The following is a 16,867-nucleotide window of genomic DNA, read 5'->3' as shown; positions in this document are numbered from 1 at the left end:
CCATTGGCCGTGAGGAACATGAATCTATTTATTGAGAGCAGATCCCAATAGTAATTCTTTTTTGGCTAAAGAACCCAAGTTAATGATATTGATCATCCTACCATCTCCTAGAATAATATAATGCAAAATGAAACTCATTCTTTGAGGGAGATTTGTTACCTTATTTCCATAGCAAAAATGCCTTTCACATGCATTCAATTTCTATACCAACAATTCTTCTTCTTCTTTTTATATATATATAAAGTAATAAAAATTAGGGGATCTGGTATAAGTATAACTCCTGCTAATTAGGGAACAAGCCAATAATTTAAAAGGCCGCATTGAAACCCTGACCTAGAAAAATATTACTTTCGTATGAGTGATGACGACGTATCATTGAAGTATAGGGTCATTTATGTCATTTAAAGTCTCCAACGCTCGTGGTTTATGTAAGCAAAAAGTAAACCATAATGCGTGATTCCAGTCATGCTTCTTCTTTTTTTGAGAATAACCAGTCATGCTTCTTAATTACAATAATACATGTGGATTGGTTAAACTATGAACAGAGAAACTTCCTTTTCTATACTGCAATATTGCCATTTGTTTTTCCTAGTCATCTTCAACTTCTCGCTTCTAAAACTCTACAGAATTTGAGTGTCTTAAGCTAGAAATTAGATTTGAAAGGACCGCATGTATTTGTTTGTTTTCAGTATTCTTGCAATAGTACAGTGGAAGAGAAACCAAACTGCTTTAGTTCTAACAGCAACAAAACAACATTGTCTGCCAAAATCCCAGTGAGGCGAGTGAGACTTGTGATGAATATTTTTTGAGATCCAAGATTCATATAAGACCAAAAAAAAAAAAAATGTTCAAGTCATGGAGCAGGAAGAAGAAGGTCAAAGTTGTATTCAAATTGGAGTTTCAGGCCACTCAGGTATCAGTTTGACAAAGCAAAAGAAAACAATTTCTCTTTCTGTTACTATATGAAGATGGGTTTGTTTAGTTTGGCTAATTGGTTTGAGTTGCACCAAATGTCTCAATTTTTTTATATATTCAATTCAGATATGCTTATCTCACAAACATACATATAGTGTGAATAATCTGATAGAGGATACCAAAAACTGACAAGATCTTACCTGGTTCTGCATCTCCATTTTCAGGTGCCAAAACTGAAAAAATCAACATTGATGATATCTTTGGTGCCAGAGGATGTTGGAAAGCCAACAGTGAGACTAGAGAAAGCTGCAGTTCTGGATGGAACCTGCACATGGGAGAATCCTATCTATGAGACAGTGAAACTCATTAGGGAATCAAAAACAGGAAAACTCAATGAGAAAATTTACCACTTCATTGTTTCAACTGTAAGGAATGGTCAAAGCTTCTCATTCTATTTCTCCTCATTCTGGTTGGGTTTTCTCAAAAAACTCCTGTGTTCTTGCAGGGGTCATCAAAATCTGGTTATCTTGGAGAAGCTTCAATTGATTTTGCAGATTTTGAGGCAGAGACTAAACCATTAACTGTTTCTCTGCCCCTTAAGTTTGCAAACTCTGGCGCAGTTCTGCATGTAACTCTCTTTCTCTCTCCTCTCATACACACAAACACACACACACATACATGTTAGGAATCTAATGGTTGAAGTTTCCCAGGAATTGAGTCCTGTGTTTGAGTTCTAACTATGAATATCAAAATTAATACAACTTTCAGCATCATTTGCTTGTAAAAAACTTCTGTGATTCATCATATTTGACATAATTTTTAAAACAGGTGACAATTCAGAGGATGGAGGAAGATACTGATCAAAAGTAAGTAGGAAGCAATGAACATTAACTTCAATTTATTCACCATAACTTCTTTTTTCTTCTCCTATTCTTTTGTTGTTGTTTTACTACCCCTGCTTTAGGAAGTTACATTTACACAATTAAGATTCTAAATTCAGAGATGGTGAAGAGTATGGAGCTCAATTACTTTCACGTGATGAAAGCATGATGAGTCAACCAAGCAATTGCAGTGCAGATGAAAACTTTTACAATTTTGCTGAAGTAAGGTCTCATATCATACAAATTTTTGTACCTTTTCCATAAAAAAAAGTTCAAGAGTAGGACAACAACATCAATAAGCTTCAACTCAAACCATCAAAACAGTAGAGACAAATGTCATATCTGAAAAGTAATTGTTGAACTATCTCTTAATTGTTGCACAGGATATGAATCTGAAAGAAGCCACATCTCAGATTGCTGATCAAAATGGCATCTTTAGAGCACCTACAGGCTCTAATGCTACATTAGCATCATGTTGGGATATCAATTCTACACAAAGTACTAGCATTCATCAGGAACCCACCAGCTTCCACACACATAACAGACAAAACTCCATGCCTAAGGGAACATTTGATGCTATCACCACAAAAAAGAATGCACATCGGAGATCAAACACAGATTGGTCAGTGGATTCAGCTTCAGATGCAAGTTTAGTTGACTCAATAAACAGCCTGGAGGACAATCTTCCAAGAGAAAAGTTACAAGAGGCGTCAGAAGATTCCCTTGAAAATCTCAAAAATGAAATTGCTACTCTAAAAAGACAAGCAGATTTATCGGAAATGGAAATACAGTCCCTTCGGAGACAAAATGTGAAGGAGAAGAAACAGGGAGAAAATCTATCAAGACAAATTATTAGCCTTAAAGAGGAGAAAAATGCACTCAAAATAGAATGTGGACAACTCAAGTCACAGCAGAAATGCATTGATGATGCTGAAGCTACAAACAAATTGCAGTCTGAGATTAAGGATACAAGGGTTCAGTTAGAAGCAACAAGGCAAGAGCTTAATTATGAAAGGAAAATAAGTAATGATCTTCAGTTACAGCTGCAGAAAACACAAGACTTGAACTCAGAGTTAATTCATGCAGTGAGAGACCTTGAAGAAATGCTGGAGATAAAAAATAGGGAACTGGCTACAGAGCACAATGATGCCAAGGAAGTAGACTTGTTGAAGCAGAACATCAGCGACCTGAATGGTGAAATAGAATTTTACAAGAAACACAAGGAAGAGCTAGATATGCATACAAAACAGCTCACCTCAGACTATGAGTTTTTAAAGCAGGAAAACCATGATATGTCATTAAAGTTAGAGGAAATCCAAGTACAACAACAGATGACACAAAACGAATGCTCAGCTTCTTTGGCTACTATAAAAGAACTTGAATCCCATGTAGAGAGATTAGAAGAAAAAATCAAGATGCAGGCAGAAGAATTCTCAGAATCTTTGATCTCCATCAATGAACTTGAAGCTCAAGTTAAGGGATTAGAGAAAGAACTGGAAAAGCAGGCACTGGGATTTGAAGAAGATCTAAATGCCATGACAATTGCCAAGACTAAGCAGGAACAGAGAGCCATCCGATCAGAGGAGGCCTTGAGGAAGACAAGGTGGAATAATGCTGCTACAGTTGAGCGTGTCCAGGAGGAGTTTAGAAGTCTTTCTGTGGAAATGGCATCTAAACTTGATGAGAATGAGAAGCAGGCCATGGAAGCACTGACAGAAGCTAATGAATTGCGCCTGCAGAAAAGAACTCTAGAAGAAATGCTCCAGAAAGCCAACGAAGAGCTTGGATTGATTAAAGATCAGAATGAAGTAAAACAGCAAGAGCTTTTGAACCAAATACATTTAAATGAAAAGCAAATAGAGAAGATGTCATTGGAGCTACACCAAAAGTCCAAGCAACTTGAATATGTACAAAAGCATGAGACAGAACATCATGGGGCTTTCTCGATGGAGATGCAAATGCTTAAAGCAGAGGTAGAAAGGCTCACAAAAGAGAAGTATGAGTTCTCTAAGCAGGCAGAAAACGGACAAATTAAGACATCAGTTGGTGAAAAAGAGATGCTCATGCAAATATGGAACAAAGAAAGGGATGCTCTGGAGAAAAAATTAGCTTCAGCAGAGGAGGAAGCAGAAAAAAGACATGAAGAATTTATTAGAATTAAGTCCTTAAAAGATGAGAAGGAAACAATAAATAAAGAGCTTCTGTCAGAAGTGGAAAACCTTAGAGCCTGCCGTGATGAATTAAAACATGGATTTTATAAGGAAGAATTGGAGAAAGAAAACTTAAGGAAACAGATATTTCAACTAGAGCATCAACTAAAGAAGAAGGAAGAAGAAATCGCCAGTATTGAGAAAAAGCTCATGAATTGCAATGGGCGGTCTAAAGAAAGCAAAAAGGTCAAGGAGAACCCAATGCTTTCTAAAATGGGCACTAATGGCACGTTAATCCAGAAAGGAGTTGGCGAAGCACCATGTGAAAGGTAAACACATTCAATTAGGTGAATTTCAAGTTCATATCTTTTTAGCTCAATCATTACTCCTTTACAAGTAATATCTGTTATCAATACATTTTACTTTTGAGCTGAGTCAATTATTTAATTGGCACTAGGTGCACATTTGTTGTTTGCTCCTTTACAAGTATTATCTGTTATCAATACATTTAGCATTTAAGCTGAGTCCAACATTTAATTTGTACTAAGTGCACTTTTGTCGTTGGCGAACAAAAGAGCACCTAGTAGTGACGTAGTTGAGTTTATATTCACAATTAGTTTCTTTTACTCTTTTTTTTTTCATTTATTTATTTGTTTTAATTATGTTTTAACAGGACAGTAGAAACTCACACAAAGAAAGATCTTGAAGTCTCTACCAAGAATCAGTGTAACAATACCAACTTGTTATCTGAAGTGACATTACTAAAGGAAAGGAACACATGTATGGAAAAAGAACTGAAAGAAATGGAAGAGAGATATTCGGAGATAAGTCTCAAATTCGCAGAGGTAGAAGGTGAAAGGCAACAACTAGTAATGACTGTACGGAACCTCAAGAATGCTAAGAAGAATTAGCATTCTATAATGCACTGAAGATCTGAGACTGGGAACTATGCATTGATGGAGTAGCAGGATATGTTTAGCAATTGAGCAACTAAACCAACCAGGTGTGATCACTACTTTCATTGCAGTATCATCAATAAAATGATATCAAATGCATCAAGTAGCATGTCCTCATGCGTTATTGCTCATTTCCACATGAGGGGCAGTACAAGATTACCAGAAAATCAACCAATTGAGCTCATATGCTTAGTGACAGATCCAAGTTTGCAAGCAAGTAGATCTAATTAAGAAAATGTATTACATCTATTATTATCAACACTTTTTTTTTTGGTGTCATGCAGACCTTATTCACTCATTTATGATATTCATCTAGAGGGTTTTACTCATATGAAACACTGTCAAATCCCTGGAATTTGACAAAGAAAAGGTTTAAATTGCCTAAAATGACAGTAAAAAAATTTTTTAAATGGTTTATAATCTCTTCCTCTTTTTTTCTTTTCTTTTTTTTTCATAATAAAAAACTCTGAAGGTGTTGCCAAATTCTACCTCTAGCATGGCCAAGAAAACAGATGTGATGTAGCTTGTCATCAAGAAGCCACTAATACATATGCTTCAAAAACTCTCTGTCATGTTGATGCTAATTACAACAGGTTCACACATGACAGCTGCACAGAATGACCAAGTTAGATGAGATTTATAACACTTATTTTATCATTTCTATGTTTAGATTGAGAAAAGATACTGTTGTTATGTGCAAGATTTCAGAACAAACCTGAAATTTTGTCAATATAATCCTAACTTAATACACTTTGCAGAAACACTTTTCTGCTATCTTATATTTGATTTTGAAACCTTTTGTTCAGATTGCGAGCTCCATCAGGACCATCACTCCAAACCAGCTTAGTTTGGCCTCCACTTCCATTCATTGCAAAAGATAGAGTCTGAAGTTGATTGATCTTAGGTTGTATTAATATTTTTTTTTTTAACTTCTGTAAATTTGTATAGATTAGAAAGGAAACTATTAATGATATGAAAAGAGGGTGTATACAACACCTGTCTTGCTCTCTTATCAGCTGGTGTTGATGTGGGAAGAACAGAGGATGAAATCTTCTCATTTTTAGATGAGCTTGATGGCTTTATAGATCGCTTCTGCCTCTTTTGTTCTGGTGCCTTTTTAGGAGTGCTGCCCCCTTGGTACTTGAAAAATTCAAGAATAGAGGGACTTCTTCTCTTGGAAACTTTTGATACATTCCCTGGATACTCAAAACAAGGAGCAACTGCATCACATGGAAGGGACTGGTGATGCATTCTGCTCTTTTCCCTGATTCTGTTAAGAAACTCTATCGTCCAAGGTGAGTTTTGTTGCGGATGGGCTGAACGGAGAGCATTTGAGAGCGGTGTTCCACCATAAGATGACATCTCCTTCTCTTGGAATGATAATTCCTTTGAATTTTCTGCAGATCTCTGTGTTAAGCCTTTGTCGGGCATTCCACGGTGTTTTACAGGAAAAATATCATTGAAATTTGTATCTGGGTAATCATTGACTCCTGGCACAGTTTGCCTCTGATCTTTCTTAAAAGTCCAGATATCTGAATTTGAATTCATCTCCACAGCCATTGAGCAAGTAGGGTGACCGCCTTCATCAAATGACAATCTTCTTGCAATTTTAAATTTTCTTGAGGAGTCACTATCCATCTCAGGCACCCAAAATGAGAACTTCGGGGAATTATCAAAAGAAGACAAGTCCTTACCTGATACAGGACTATCGGTTAGGTCAATAACTTCACCTATAAGGTCCTGCAGATTCTCAGGTTTCTTGACACTAAGCCAATCCAAATTGTTCATCATAGCCAAATCCGATCCCTGATTTTGACCAAACCTTTTGTCACTCAAAGAGAAATAAGGCTTTTTTATCTCATTTGATATGGGAGGACTTTTAGAGAACTGAGAATCATATGGCTTGGTAACACTGGAGGGCTTTATCATCATACCCATATCCAATCCCTGTTTTTGACCAAATAAACCATTTGAAGTTAAACTTGGTGTTCTGAACTCATCAAATATCTCATAATCTTTCGACATCCACTGATTATATGGCTTGGATACTGTAGAAGGATCCAAGTTGTCATCAGTGATTTGGTTTAATGGCTCGAAACACAGTAAGTCATCCATATCTATGTCAATTTTGTGAGGGCTGTCACTGTATTTTCGTCTTTTTCTTCCAGAATCCACATTAAAACGACACCTCTCTGAGTCAGGACCAGAAGATACTGAGGAAGAGCAGTCAGTCATTATAGATTTAGAATCATCCCGCTCACCATATTTGCACAAAGCACTAAACAGGGTGACGCTCTCATCAGAAACAAGGTATTTTTTGATTGCATGGATCCTGCGTTCATGTGACCCTTCAAGAAATTCAACGAGAATACCTCCTGAAGACAGTATTGCATGAGCTGTCAAAGGATTAATGGAAGGAAATTTGGTAAGAAATGATTCGGCAAGAGTTTCTGACTCGGGCATTTTAGGGTATAGGCCTCTAGTCAACTTAATCGCATAACTGATGCAGCTCAATATAATATCATCCGTCAACTCAGATGAATAGGAGCAAAAGATCTGCAAATCAATTCCCAGGCTTGCTGCTGCAGCATAGAATCCATCTGAGGATTCCATTACAGTGGAAAGGAAGTCGACATCTCCCTCAAAGACCTGAAAGAAAGATACGTAAATAAAGAATTAAAATAAGTTTAGTGCATAACTGTCAATAAAATCATCAATAATAGCTTTCATCATTTAACCAACCATTCTACATTATTCCACCTTATTGTGCAGAAGCAAATAAAAAAAGTTTTCAAGTTTGTGCCTTATTCTAGATCTCATTTCTCTTGCAAGCAGATGCAAGATTTCGAGGTTCTATTTATAATTCATCAAATCAGCTAAAACCTGGCCAGGCCAAGCATACCAAAACTATCATAAATTAGAACATATCAACATCTTTAAAAAAATCACAACCAAAATTTATAAAAAGCAAATGCCAGAATAATTCAACCTTACATGGAAGGTATAGAAGAGAAGCACTGATCGAACAAATCAATACAATTTAAATGAATCCATCTCAGAATAAATCATTATGAAGTGACTTTCTAATCATTTTCATTTCATGACCATAAACTATCAAAGCATTTGCAAAAAAAATATCACTTATACATGGATGAAATGGAAGAGATTAAATTCATAATATGTAGAAGTCGTCATGAAATGCTGATGGTAAAATAAGCCCACATACCAATGTTTTTCCCCCTCTTTTCCAGCTGTAGCATATCAATGAATTCAAAGAAAGCTTAATCATTCTTATCCAAAGTATCCCAAGAACCTCAAAAAGATGTTCTAAAAAAATGCGTGCACACATTATTTTGCCCTTTGAGACAAGGGCAAAAAAGAGCTAATTGAGTTGAGTACTAGGCTGCTCAAGCTTTGCACATTTATCTTAAGAGCAATCTCAAGTGAAGTAAAGTCAAATTTTGGGCTGCCCAATATCAGCTTATTCTTTTTAGAATCTGAGCAAAAGATCCTCTAACAACCACTTTGCTAGGACCATCTCAAGAGAAGCTTAAGTAGCTAAGTTTACCTTACAGCCTACTATAGAAGGCAGTATTTCTCCATAGAACTGGTTAACAAAGATCAAATATGGCTATAGTTAAATCACTTGGATATAGAAATTACCAGAATGCAGCCACTGAACGCAAAACTCAGCAATGTTAAAACATTTGTAGCAATATTCTCAACACACATAGGCATGGATGAAGAAGCTTCATCTAATGCAGTTGCTTTCTTTCCAATGTTTCTGCAATCGTACCATGCTAAGCATATAGCAGAACTCATTATAACATCCACAGGCAAATCTGAATCTCGTTCCACAACTTGTGCTCCTTCTTTCTCCATGGCAAGAATTTTTTGGTAGGTACTTCTTCTGGATACTATCATTTGCTTGTCAAAATTTTGAGTGTTCACAGTGATGACTGTTTCAGGGGAAGACACCATGCTTTGTGAAATATTCTCTGATTTCGTTGCAAATGGCATGGTGGGAAGTGGCAGAGGCATACAGCAAGCTTCTGCTTCATCTGCAGCTCCTGAAGATCCCATTGCAAACATGTCCTCAATGGGTAAAAAGTTTAGCAGTTTCTCCAACTTCTTGATATTCCCATCCTCTTGCTAAAATAGAATTGGTGTTAGCATAGTTGTCTATAGATTTAAATATTCTTACAAACTGAGAAGTTAATGACATGAACCAAGAATTGACCGTAAAATTAGAATTAGACAGCTAATTCCAATAAAGAGATAGAAATCATAGAAGTATAACATCCCTTTAAAAGATCAGTATCATGAACTCATAATCCATGATAGGAAAATGATCTCAAGTTTGACGTTATCCAAGTTTCATGCAATAAAGCCATATCTGTCAAGGATCCATAGCTGACCCCAACATTTTCGGACGCTTTGTTGTTATTGTCTTAAAACTTGAAAATAATATAAAGTCCAACTCTTATGTCACTGGTTTGTCCCACGATAATTTATCTTGTTGAAAAAAAAAAAAAAAAAAAAGGAAATCACAATTTTTTTTTATATTTTAAAACTCACTTCTCAATGTTTCCATATGCCCCTCAATTTTTTTTCCCGCACTCCCACCTTTTCTACCTTCTATTGGACTCAATATTATCAGCTGTAAGCATTTAACTGTCAACAGCGACCTCGATTTTTTTTGGAAAATGTTTTCCACTGAAAAAAATGGAACATAATTTAGTGTAACTTTACACACAAAAACACATTGTGAAGACATATATTTGGACAAGCAAGGCTTGTGTCTCCCCTCCCAGGACTTGGTCTGGCAGGACCAACACCAAGTGATGGCCTTCTGCTCAAGTGTCATATTCATTTTTCTGTTTTGCAAACTATGTTGTTCCATTTGTTCAAATTGGAAAATATATATCGACCTTTAACTTGATATTGAACTCCAGTCTTTTAAGAGAAATTAGTCTTGGGCACATGTGTGTACATGCATCTTCATAGACACATGCAAGTCAAGCCGAACATATTCCCATGGAAAAATTAACATGTAAGTATGTAACACTCAACTCGTCTAATAATATTGCATTTGCACTCAATATTGTGACACATAACCGTTGATAATTATGACTACGAAGATTTTTACACGTGAGTGGCATGTAATGTTCATTACTGAAAGATGTGCATGTAATTTGACAAATAGACAGATAAGAAATGTGTCTTTACAAAAAAGGGCAAAGAGTTACCATTGTCGTTTCACTATAACAGGGCATATCAACACCTTCACACAGTGCTTCGCAAGCGCTAGATTTATCCAGTTCCACTTTCAAGAAGTGAATAGGAGGCAATCCAACCAGATTTGGGGAAAAAGACGATATTCTAGATATGCCATACGAACCTCCATATTCCAAGATTATGTTGAATTTGTTGAAAGGAAATGATGCAGAAATATGCCTTCAGGAAAATGAAACCAATTATTATTTACAGCTTTGGAAATCCTTAACAATAAGTATAGCTTACAATAGACCTTTGAAGTGTACTGTGCTGTTCTCCACTAAACACAAGACTGATTTATGATGACACAAAAGCGGATATTCTAGAAACATAAAAGCCATAACTATCACAAAATAGATACATAATAGAGTTAAAGAAATAATATGCAAGAATGGCATAATTTCAAGTTCAATAGTGTAAATTTTAGTTTAAGGGGGAAAAGAGATCAAGATATTAATGAGGCAAAGGAAATCATCCATAGAGGGATAAATTGGATATAAATTAATAAATAGTGCTTCTCTCATTTAATGATGACTTTCAAGAAAAGGACAGGGATGACATAAATCAAACATTTGTTCAAGCAGGAAGCACTGCACAGGCTCAATATGCTTAAGAACCCTTTTCATAGTAAAAAGGAAAAGAAAACACCTAGATGTATTGGAAACTATAATAGATATAGAGACATTCATAATATTGTTCAGAACTGAAAAAAATTAGATACGTATTGTTATACTAAACTAACTAAACTCAAATGCAGAGCTCTACAATCTATCAATGGTGAGAACATCTTACAAGGCTAGTATTGTATTAAAGACACATTTCTTACTCATGGGAATACCATAAAGTACCAAATCTTATGAGACTAAAACTTACTCATGGGATGCCAACAGGCACTCTGGAACGGGCAGGGTATCTGTTCTAGTAAACTTGAAGTCTGTTTTACACAGATCTGGTTGCCTTGCATGTGGATAGTAATTTTGGAACTCACTAAATGATAATCCCAGCGACATCAACAAACTCTTCAACGACCACCAGAATATTTTTTCAGCCACAATCAATACTTTTAAGTTACTCTTGGTTGTGTTTGAACGTAAAATCTCCTGAATAACAGTCAGTGAGGGATGTAAGCTACATATTGCTCTGTCAATCTTCTTGTGTGCATCTTCAATCAAGGACTGTAGGATGCCAAGTCTTGATTTCAAGCATTCCAAGCTTTGACATAACTTGTCTACATAAAGATGCACTGGAAGGATGCCATAAAAACACATGAACCAAGCCATCTGTTTAATTGCACATAAGGTAACAAGTTCCATAATGTTTTCATCTCCGTGAGAAGTGGTTCTTTGTGCATTTATTTTCTTAATGCAGTCCATCAATTTTTGTTTTGGAAGGCTGAGCAATTTATGGTTATCTGCTGTTAGAAATGGGAGATCTGTCTTTATCAGCTCTCTTTCATTTTGCAGGACAGCTAGATAGCTCTTTTCAAAGTTGTCCATGATGACCATAATAGCATCAGAAAGCTTAACTCGATACAACACAATTTCCCAACTCTGCAACTGTACTCCAGTGGACAAACATGCTGCCTTTGAGTGATTGGATGGAACATCAGGAATCATAGCATTAGTGTCAACAGTGTTAATAGTAGAGTCAACATCCCCAGAATTAGCTTTCCGAGGATTCAAGAAAAAATCAAGATCATTGAATTGTGACGTAGACTTGAACAACAAAGCCCTCTCAGCACTTTTTTCAGCTAAATGTTCTCCATTTCCTGGTTCTGGATATTGATCATCCAACAATTTGTTTGAAGTCCCTCCCACAATATCACCATTAGGCACAGAAATGTCATCAGAAAGAAACTTTCGTGATTCCTTTTTTTCTTCTGTGTTTGGCCCATTCAAAGCATTATCTGACAAGACAAAGTCAAATACCAACTTGCCATTATCAAAATCTTCCAAATCAAAATCAAAGCTATGTGAATCTACCTCCTCCAACATACTCTGATAGGAAGAATAGATTCTTGAGTTGCATTTATCTTCATCCAAAAGATGCCAATCCAAGTATATCCCATCAGATGCAGATAGGGGCTGTGGCTTTAAGTCAGCTAGTATTTCTTCAGCAATGGAGGATGGGGACCTTATCTTTTCATGATCAGAGAAAAGAGGAACAGGCAATGATTTGAATATGCTATCTACCAAGGCTAATTCATGACTAACAATCAATTCATTAAAATTCTTAAAGTTAATGTCTCCCCTAAACATGCAGTCACATGTTTCTGGTTCATCAGTGGTCTGTGTCTTAAAGAAGACAACAAAAAATTGAGATGAATCCATATCAAGGAACTGGAATTCCTCAAAAATAACAGGGCTCACCCTCACAGAGGAGTTTCCTTCAATCTGTAAAGTTTCCACCATGCTTATGAAGTCCATTTCTGGGAACATGTCCACAGATGCCAGTTCAGATTCCAGGCATTGCTGAGATAGAAAATGATCTGAAAGAAACTGTGAGATATCACATCCCCTTGAGCCCAAAAGTTCCTCACTGTCATTGACCAAGTCATCCTTATGAAGCCAACATTGGCGCTCAGTGTTTTCAAGATGTAAAAGAAGTTCTTCCATTATAGACAAGCATGTCAAAGTTCCCAGACTTGTTTCATCAACTTCTAGAGAAGGAAATATGCTTCGGCCAAAGCACATTTGATCCTGAACAGAACCGTCATCTTCCAAGACATAAATGTTTTGCTCCATGTAGTACTCCGAAGCAACATTTTCAACTGAATAAATCAATTCTTGAACCTCATAAGGACATTGCATTGTAAGTGCTTGCCTAAGCATTTCCTGCAAGAAAGACCAGATAAAAAAAGATATATTTGTAACTTATAATTTTAGGAATCCTAAACAGACGACAACTTACGAGAACATAAATGGCCCCCTGGACACTGTTAGACTCCATACAGAAAAATCATACATTAACACTATAAGGCAGCTATAAAAAACAAGCTACCATCAAAAGATTAAATATAACAAAGTAACTAGAAAAATTCTTTGAATGAATACGACAGCTCTCTTATGTTGCCTTCTTGTGATGAACCAATCATAAAAGTGTTCATGCACAAGCAAAAAATCCTAATCATATATATATATATATATATATATATATATATAGAGAGAGAGAGAGAGAGAGAGAGAGAGATGGATAGAGAGGGAACAAATGCAAGGAAACTAAAAAATGTCAGTGTTGGTACCAAATCCTATTCATATCTAAAAATCATATTTTATCTCTTTTGTTTCACATCATATATGAAACAACAACGAACAGCAAGAGTGATCAATCCCAAATGATTTTAACAATAAGAGTGGCAATGTTTGACACAACCAGCAAACACAACACAATTTTTTGCAAGTTAATATTTAGTGGGAGCTTTTTGCACTGGGCATAACTTTTTTTAATGTATTCTGTAAATGGGTTAGTGTTAAAACAGGTTGACATGCTTTGACACGATTAATAAATGGGTCAAATTCGTGTTGACCTACTTAATTTGCAATCAATTTGAATGATAGACATATTTTGAAATGTAATCCATTTAACCCATATCAATAAATGTCATGTTTATCCAACATAAATTTGTGTTTTAAATATAGAATTGAGTAATTAAAAGGATTTTAATGGTTATATTGATACATTCTTTCATTTTACCCTAAAATCCCTGACCCTTTAAACCAAAATGAAGAAAAAAAAAACACATTTAAATCTATTTTTCTTATATAATGTATTTCTAAGAAAAGTAAATTTATTTTTCTTGTATGCTATTAGTATTTTAATTGACATTATTATTAAAAATAATTTGCATGGAGTTTATTTTTTAGAATTATTATAATGTATGTGCTTATAAAATACAAAAATATGTTAATCATAGAAAATTTGGGGCTATGTTTATTAAATAGGTTAAAATTGATCGTCTCCTTACATAACACAACTTGTTTATTAAATGGATTGAAATGGATTATGTCTATATCAACCCTTCATGATGCAACCTAGTGGTTGAAGGCTTGAGATGAGTTGTAGACCCAAACATCATGGATTCGATCCCCACTAGAAGCAACCCCGGATTACCTAATACATGGTTTTGGCAAGTGGGGTCATACATCCATGGTTTACTCCTTAGGAGTGAGTCCAAAGGGTCTTACCTTATAAGGTTTCACGTCATAAAAGAGGGGGTGTCTGTACCAACCTAATATAACCTGTTTATTAAGCATGTTACATAGGCAATTATGTGTGACTCGTCAATATATTTAAGGAACATGTCATTTAAGGTTGATGGATTTTGACACGATTATTAAATGAGACGTGTTTGTGTCAACTCATTTAGTAAAATACTCATACTTGGACACAACACAAACACGACATGTGAACATAAATTGCTATGTCATCCATAAAGACCCCTAACCTGTACCTGAAATTCAAGTAGATATACAGGAAGTTCAACTACAAGTTATTATATAGTAATTAACTCTCATTTTGCTTTATAATATTTTGAACTTTAGATAATGCCAATAAAAGAAGACTCTATAGATGATAGACGTAGCATGTATATTGATATCTACAAGAGAGAGAGAGAGAGAGAGAGAGAGAGAGAGAGAGAGAGAGAGAGAGAGAGAGAGAGAGAGAGAGAAACCAAAGAAATAAAAAGAAAACCAAAACAAGGGAGATGCAAAATGATGTCTCCCTTAGGCAATTTTGGAATCAACTAGCTCTAGCAAGTACACACACACATATCAAATCACCCTATGGATATGGTAACTGTAAATAGTTTACTCTTACAGCCTTTAAAACTAGGGGGCGTGGTTCCAATGCTAAAATTATAAACATTATCCACTCAATATTGAAATTTCTTGGGACAAATTACCTGCATCAACTATGAAGAAAGGCCAAGGAAAACAAAACCGAAGATAACTAAATTTCTAACATATTATCTAAATACCATGAGTTGTAGTATGGTCAAGATAAATACCTGATTATTTTCATTGTCTGGATCTTCAGACAGATTTTGTATTTCATATTTCTCAAAAAAGCAGGCATCTTCCTGCAAATTACAGGCCATATCACCGAACCAAGATCATAACCCAAGAAGTTTCAAATAGACATAGAAACCAAATTATCCACATTTCTATTCTTTTTACCAAGAACACGTTCGGTTCTGGTGTTTCAAATTGGATTACTTCATATCTGCTTGCATCCCCATTATCCTTCTGCAAAGAAACAAGTTATACATTAACAAAAATCCCTAAATTGACCAAAAAAAATAGAGCTAATGAGAAATCCATAGTGATTATACATTTGGCAGTGCAATCTCTAGAGTTTCAGTTCCACAAGTTCCTTGACTCTCCCCTTCCTTCTCTTCATACAGAACCTCAGCTTCTTGCTGCAAGTTAACACTATTTACACTAAAATAGCACAAAGATGAGCTAAATTCACAGGTATTTCAATATACTTTCAACTGAATACATCAGATTATACTCTGATTAGTGATTACACCTAATTTTCACTCAAATTTCAAAGCAGAATATAAGAAATTAATTCCTTGCATCTAATGATTAAACTAAGCTCAATGTCTTAACCTTCAATATCGCATTAAATCATAAAACTAAAATTTATCATCCAAAAAAAAATCAAAGTACTAAAATTCAAAAGGAAAATCAGTAATCAAGAAATAATCGACTACATTCAAATTACTCTGGATCTGATCAAACTTACTATTTCATAGTTTAAAATTTGAGCTCAAATTTCAAAACAGAACTAACCAGATTGAGAAACACACTCAAAACACCAAAAACAGAATCGGTTAAATCAAGCTTACGTTTCAGCACAAAGACCAAACCCTAAACACGAAGAAACTCTTCACAATTCAAAAATATTCACAGAAGAGAGTGAGAGAGATACTGTTTTTACCTGCGATAGCCGAGTCTCGCGGAAGCAAGGCGTTGGAGCGGCAGCATCGGAGTCTTCGGTACCGGCGTGGTCGATGCGGTGAGGGAGAACGGCGGAGAAGAAATCGGAGAGCGCGGAATCGAGAGGGAGGTCGTGGAGAGCGGAGGAAACGTGGAGAGGCGAAGCGAAGGAGGTGAAGAGGTCGTCGAAGGAGGAGAGAGAAGGAGGAGGAAGAGGAGGAGGAGGGAGGTGAGGGACTGGGAGGTGGAGGAAGGATTGGGGTTCTAGGGCTTGGATCGGAGAGAAGTAGTCGATGTTCAGGAACCGAGTTCGCATTTCAGAGAGACTGAGAGAGCGAAAAGCGAAGAGAGAGAGAGAGAGGAGTAACGGTTTTTGGAATGAATTGAAATTGAATTGAATTTTGGCGCTTTATAAATTTGGGCATATTTATATGGATGGGGATCGTGGGGGTCTTGCTAAGTTGCGCTGTGGGTGCGCACAATTGGGTGTTGTAATTTTCCGTACCAGAAGTAGAGAATTTTTTTTTTTTTAAGTGTTTTTATTATTAACTAACCTCGTCACATGCGTTTTGTGCTTGCGATGAATTTTTTTTTTTTTAGTGATAATAGCAAAAAAAATATCTATGTTTTTTATTATATATATAATTTTTATTTTGAGAATCTAATTTATAAGTAAATAAATAAATTTGAAAATCAATAGGAGAGTGCCTTATATTTTAGGTAATATTTTAGTGGAAGTTAGG

At 35.7% G+C, this 16,867-nt stretch overlaps 2 protein-coding genes across 3 annotated transcripts; one reads left to right on the top strand and one right to left on the bottom strand.

Annotated features, from left to right (window-relative positions):
• Positions 1-458: 458 nt before the first annotated feature.
• LOC142619719 (uncharacterized) lies at positions 459-5,827 on the top strand. Of its 2 annotated transcripts, XR_012841546.1 has the most exons (8): positions 459-913; positions 1,140-1,340; positions 1,421-1,543; positions 1,744-1,781; positions 1,916-2,018; positions 2,180-4,275; positions 4,620-5,139; positions 5,709-5,827. XR_012841546.1 is itself a non-coding variant. In XM_075792965.1 (7 exons), the coding sequence occupies exons 1-7, from the start codon at positions 845-847 to the stop codon at positions 4,855-4,857; spliced, it is 2,868 nt and encodes a 955-aa protein (XP_075649080.1). In that variant the 5' UTR covers positions 459-844; the 3' UTR covers positions 4,858-5,231. The 2 variants fall into 2 exon arrangements, 1 of the variants encoding a protein (XP_075649080.1); XM_075792965.1 differs by lacking the exon at positions 5,709-5,827 and having other exon boundaries at positions 4,620-5,231.
• Positions 5,666-16,440, bottom strand: LOC142619721 (protein SHORTAGE IN CHIASMATA 1). The gene is made up of 9 exons (XM_075792966.1): positions 16,126-16,440; positions 15,512-15,598; positions 15,357-15,425; positions 15,188-15,259; positions 11,053-13,013; positions 10,152-10,359; positions 8,566-9,054; positions 5,899-7,551; positions 5,666-5,786 (listed from the first exon to the last, which is right to left on the bottom strand). Exons 1-9 carry the CDS (start codon positions 16,438-16,440, stop codon positions 5,679-5,681), a joined length of 4,962 nt encoding a protein of 1,653 aa, XP_075649081.1. The 3' UTR covers positions 5,666-5,678.
• Between the last annotated feature and the right edge of the window lie 427 nt (positions 16,441-16,867).

Source organism: Castanea sativa, chromosome 12 (genome assembly GCF_040712315.1).
Source record: "Castanea sativa cultivar Marrone di Chiusa Pesio chromosome 12, ASM4071231v1".
NCBI classification, from domain to species: Eukaryota; Viridiplantae; Streptophyta; class Magnoliopsida; order Fagales; family Fagaceae; genus Castanea; species Castanea sativa.
The sequence above is the reverse complement of the archived record's forward strand: the minus strand, read 5'-3'. Positions and strand labels throughout refer to the sequence as shown.

Bases quoted from the DNA above. Each gene is read 5' to 3' on its own strand.
- LOC142619719 (XM_075792965.1), top strand. From the start codon at position 845: ATGTTCAAGTCATGGAGCAGGAAGAAGAAGGTCAAAGTTGTATTCAAA. The intron at 1,544-1,743 runs GTAACTCTCTTT...TTTTTAAAACAG, and splicing joins ACTCTGGCGCAGTTCTGCAT to GTGACAATTCAGAGGATGGA. The intron at 4,276-4,619 runs GTAAACACATTC...ATGTTTTAACAG, and splicing joins GGCGAAGCACCATGTGAAAG to GACAGTAGAAACTCACACAA.
- LOC142619721 (XM_075792966.1), bottom strand. From the start codon at position 16,440: ATGCGAACTCGGTTCCTGAACATCGACTACTTCTCTCCGATCCAAGCC. The intron at 15,260-15,356 runs GTAAAAAGAATA...TGTAATTTGCAG, and splicing joins CAGAACCGAACGTGTTCTTG to GAAGATGCCTGCTTTTTTGA. The intron at 13,014-15,187 runs GTATTTATCTTG...TCTTTCTTGCAG, and splicing joins CAGACAATGAAAATAATCAG to GAAATGCTTAGGCAAGCACT.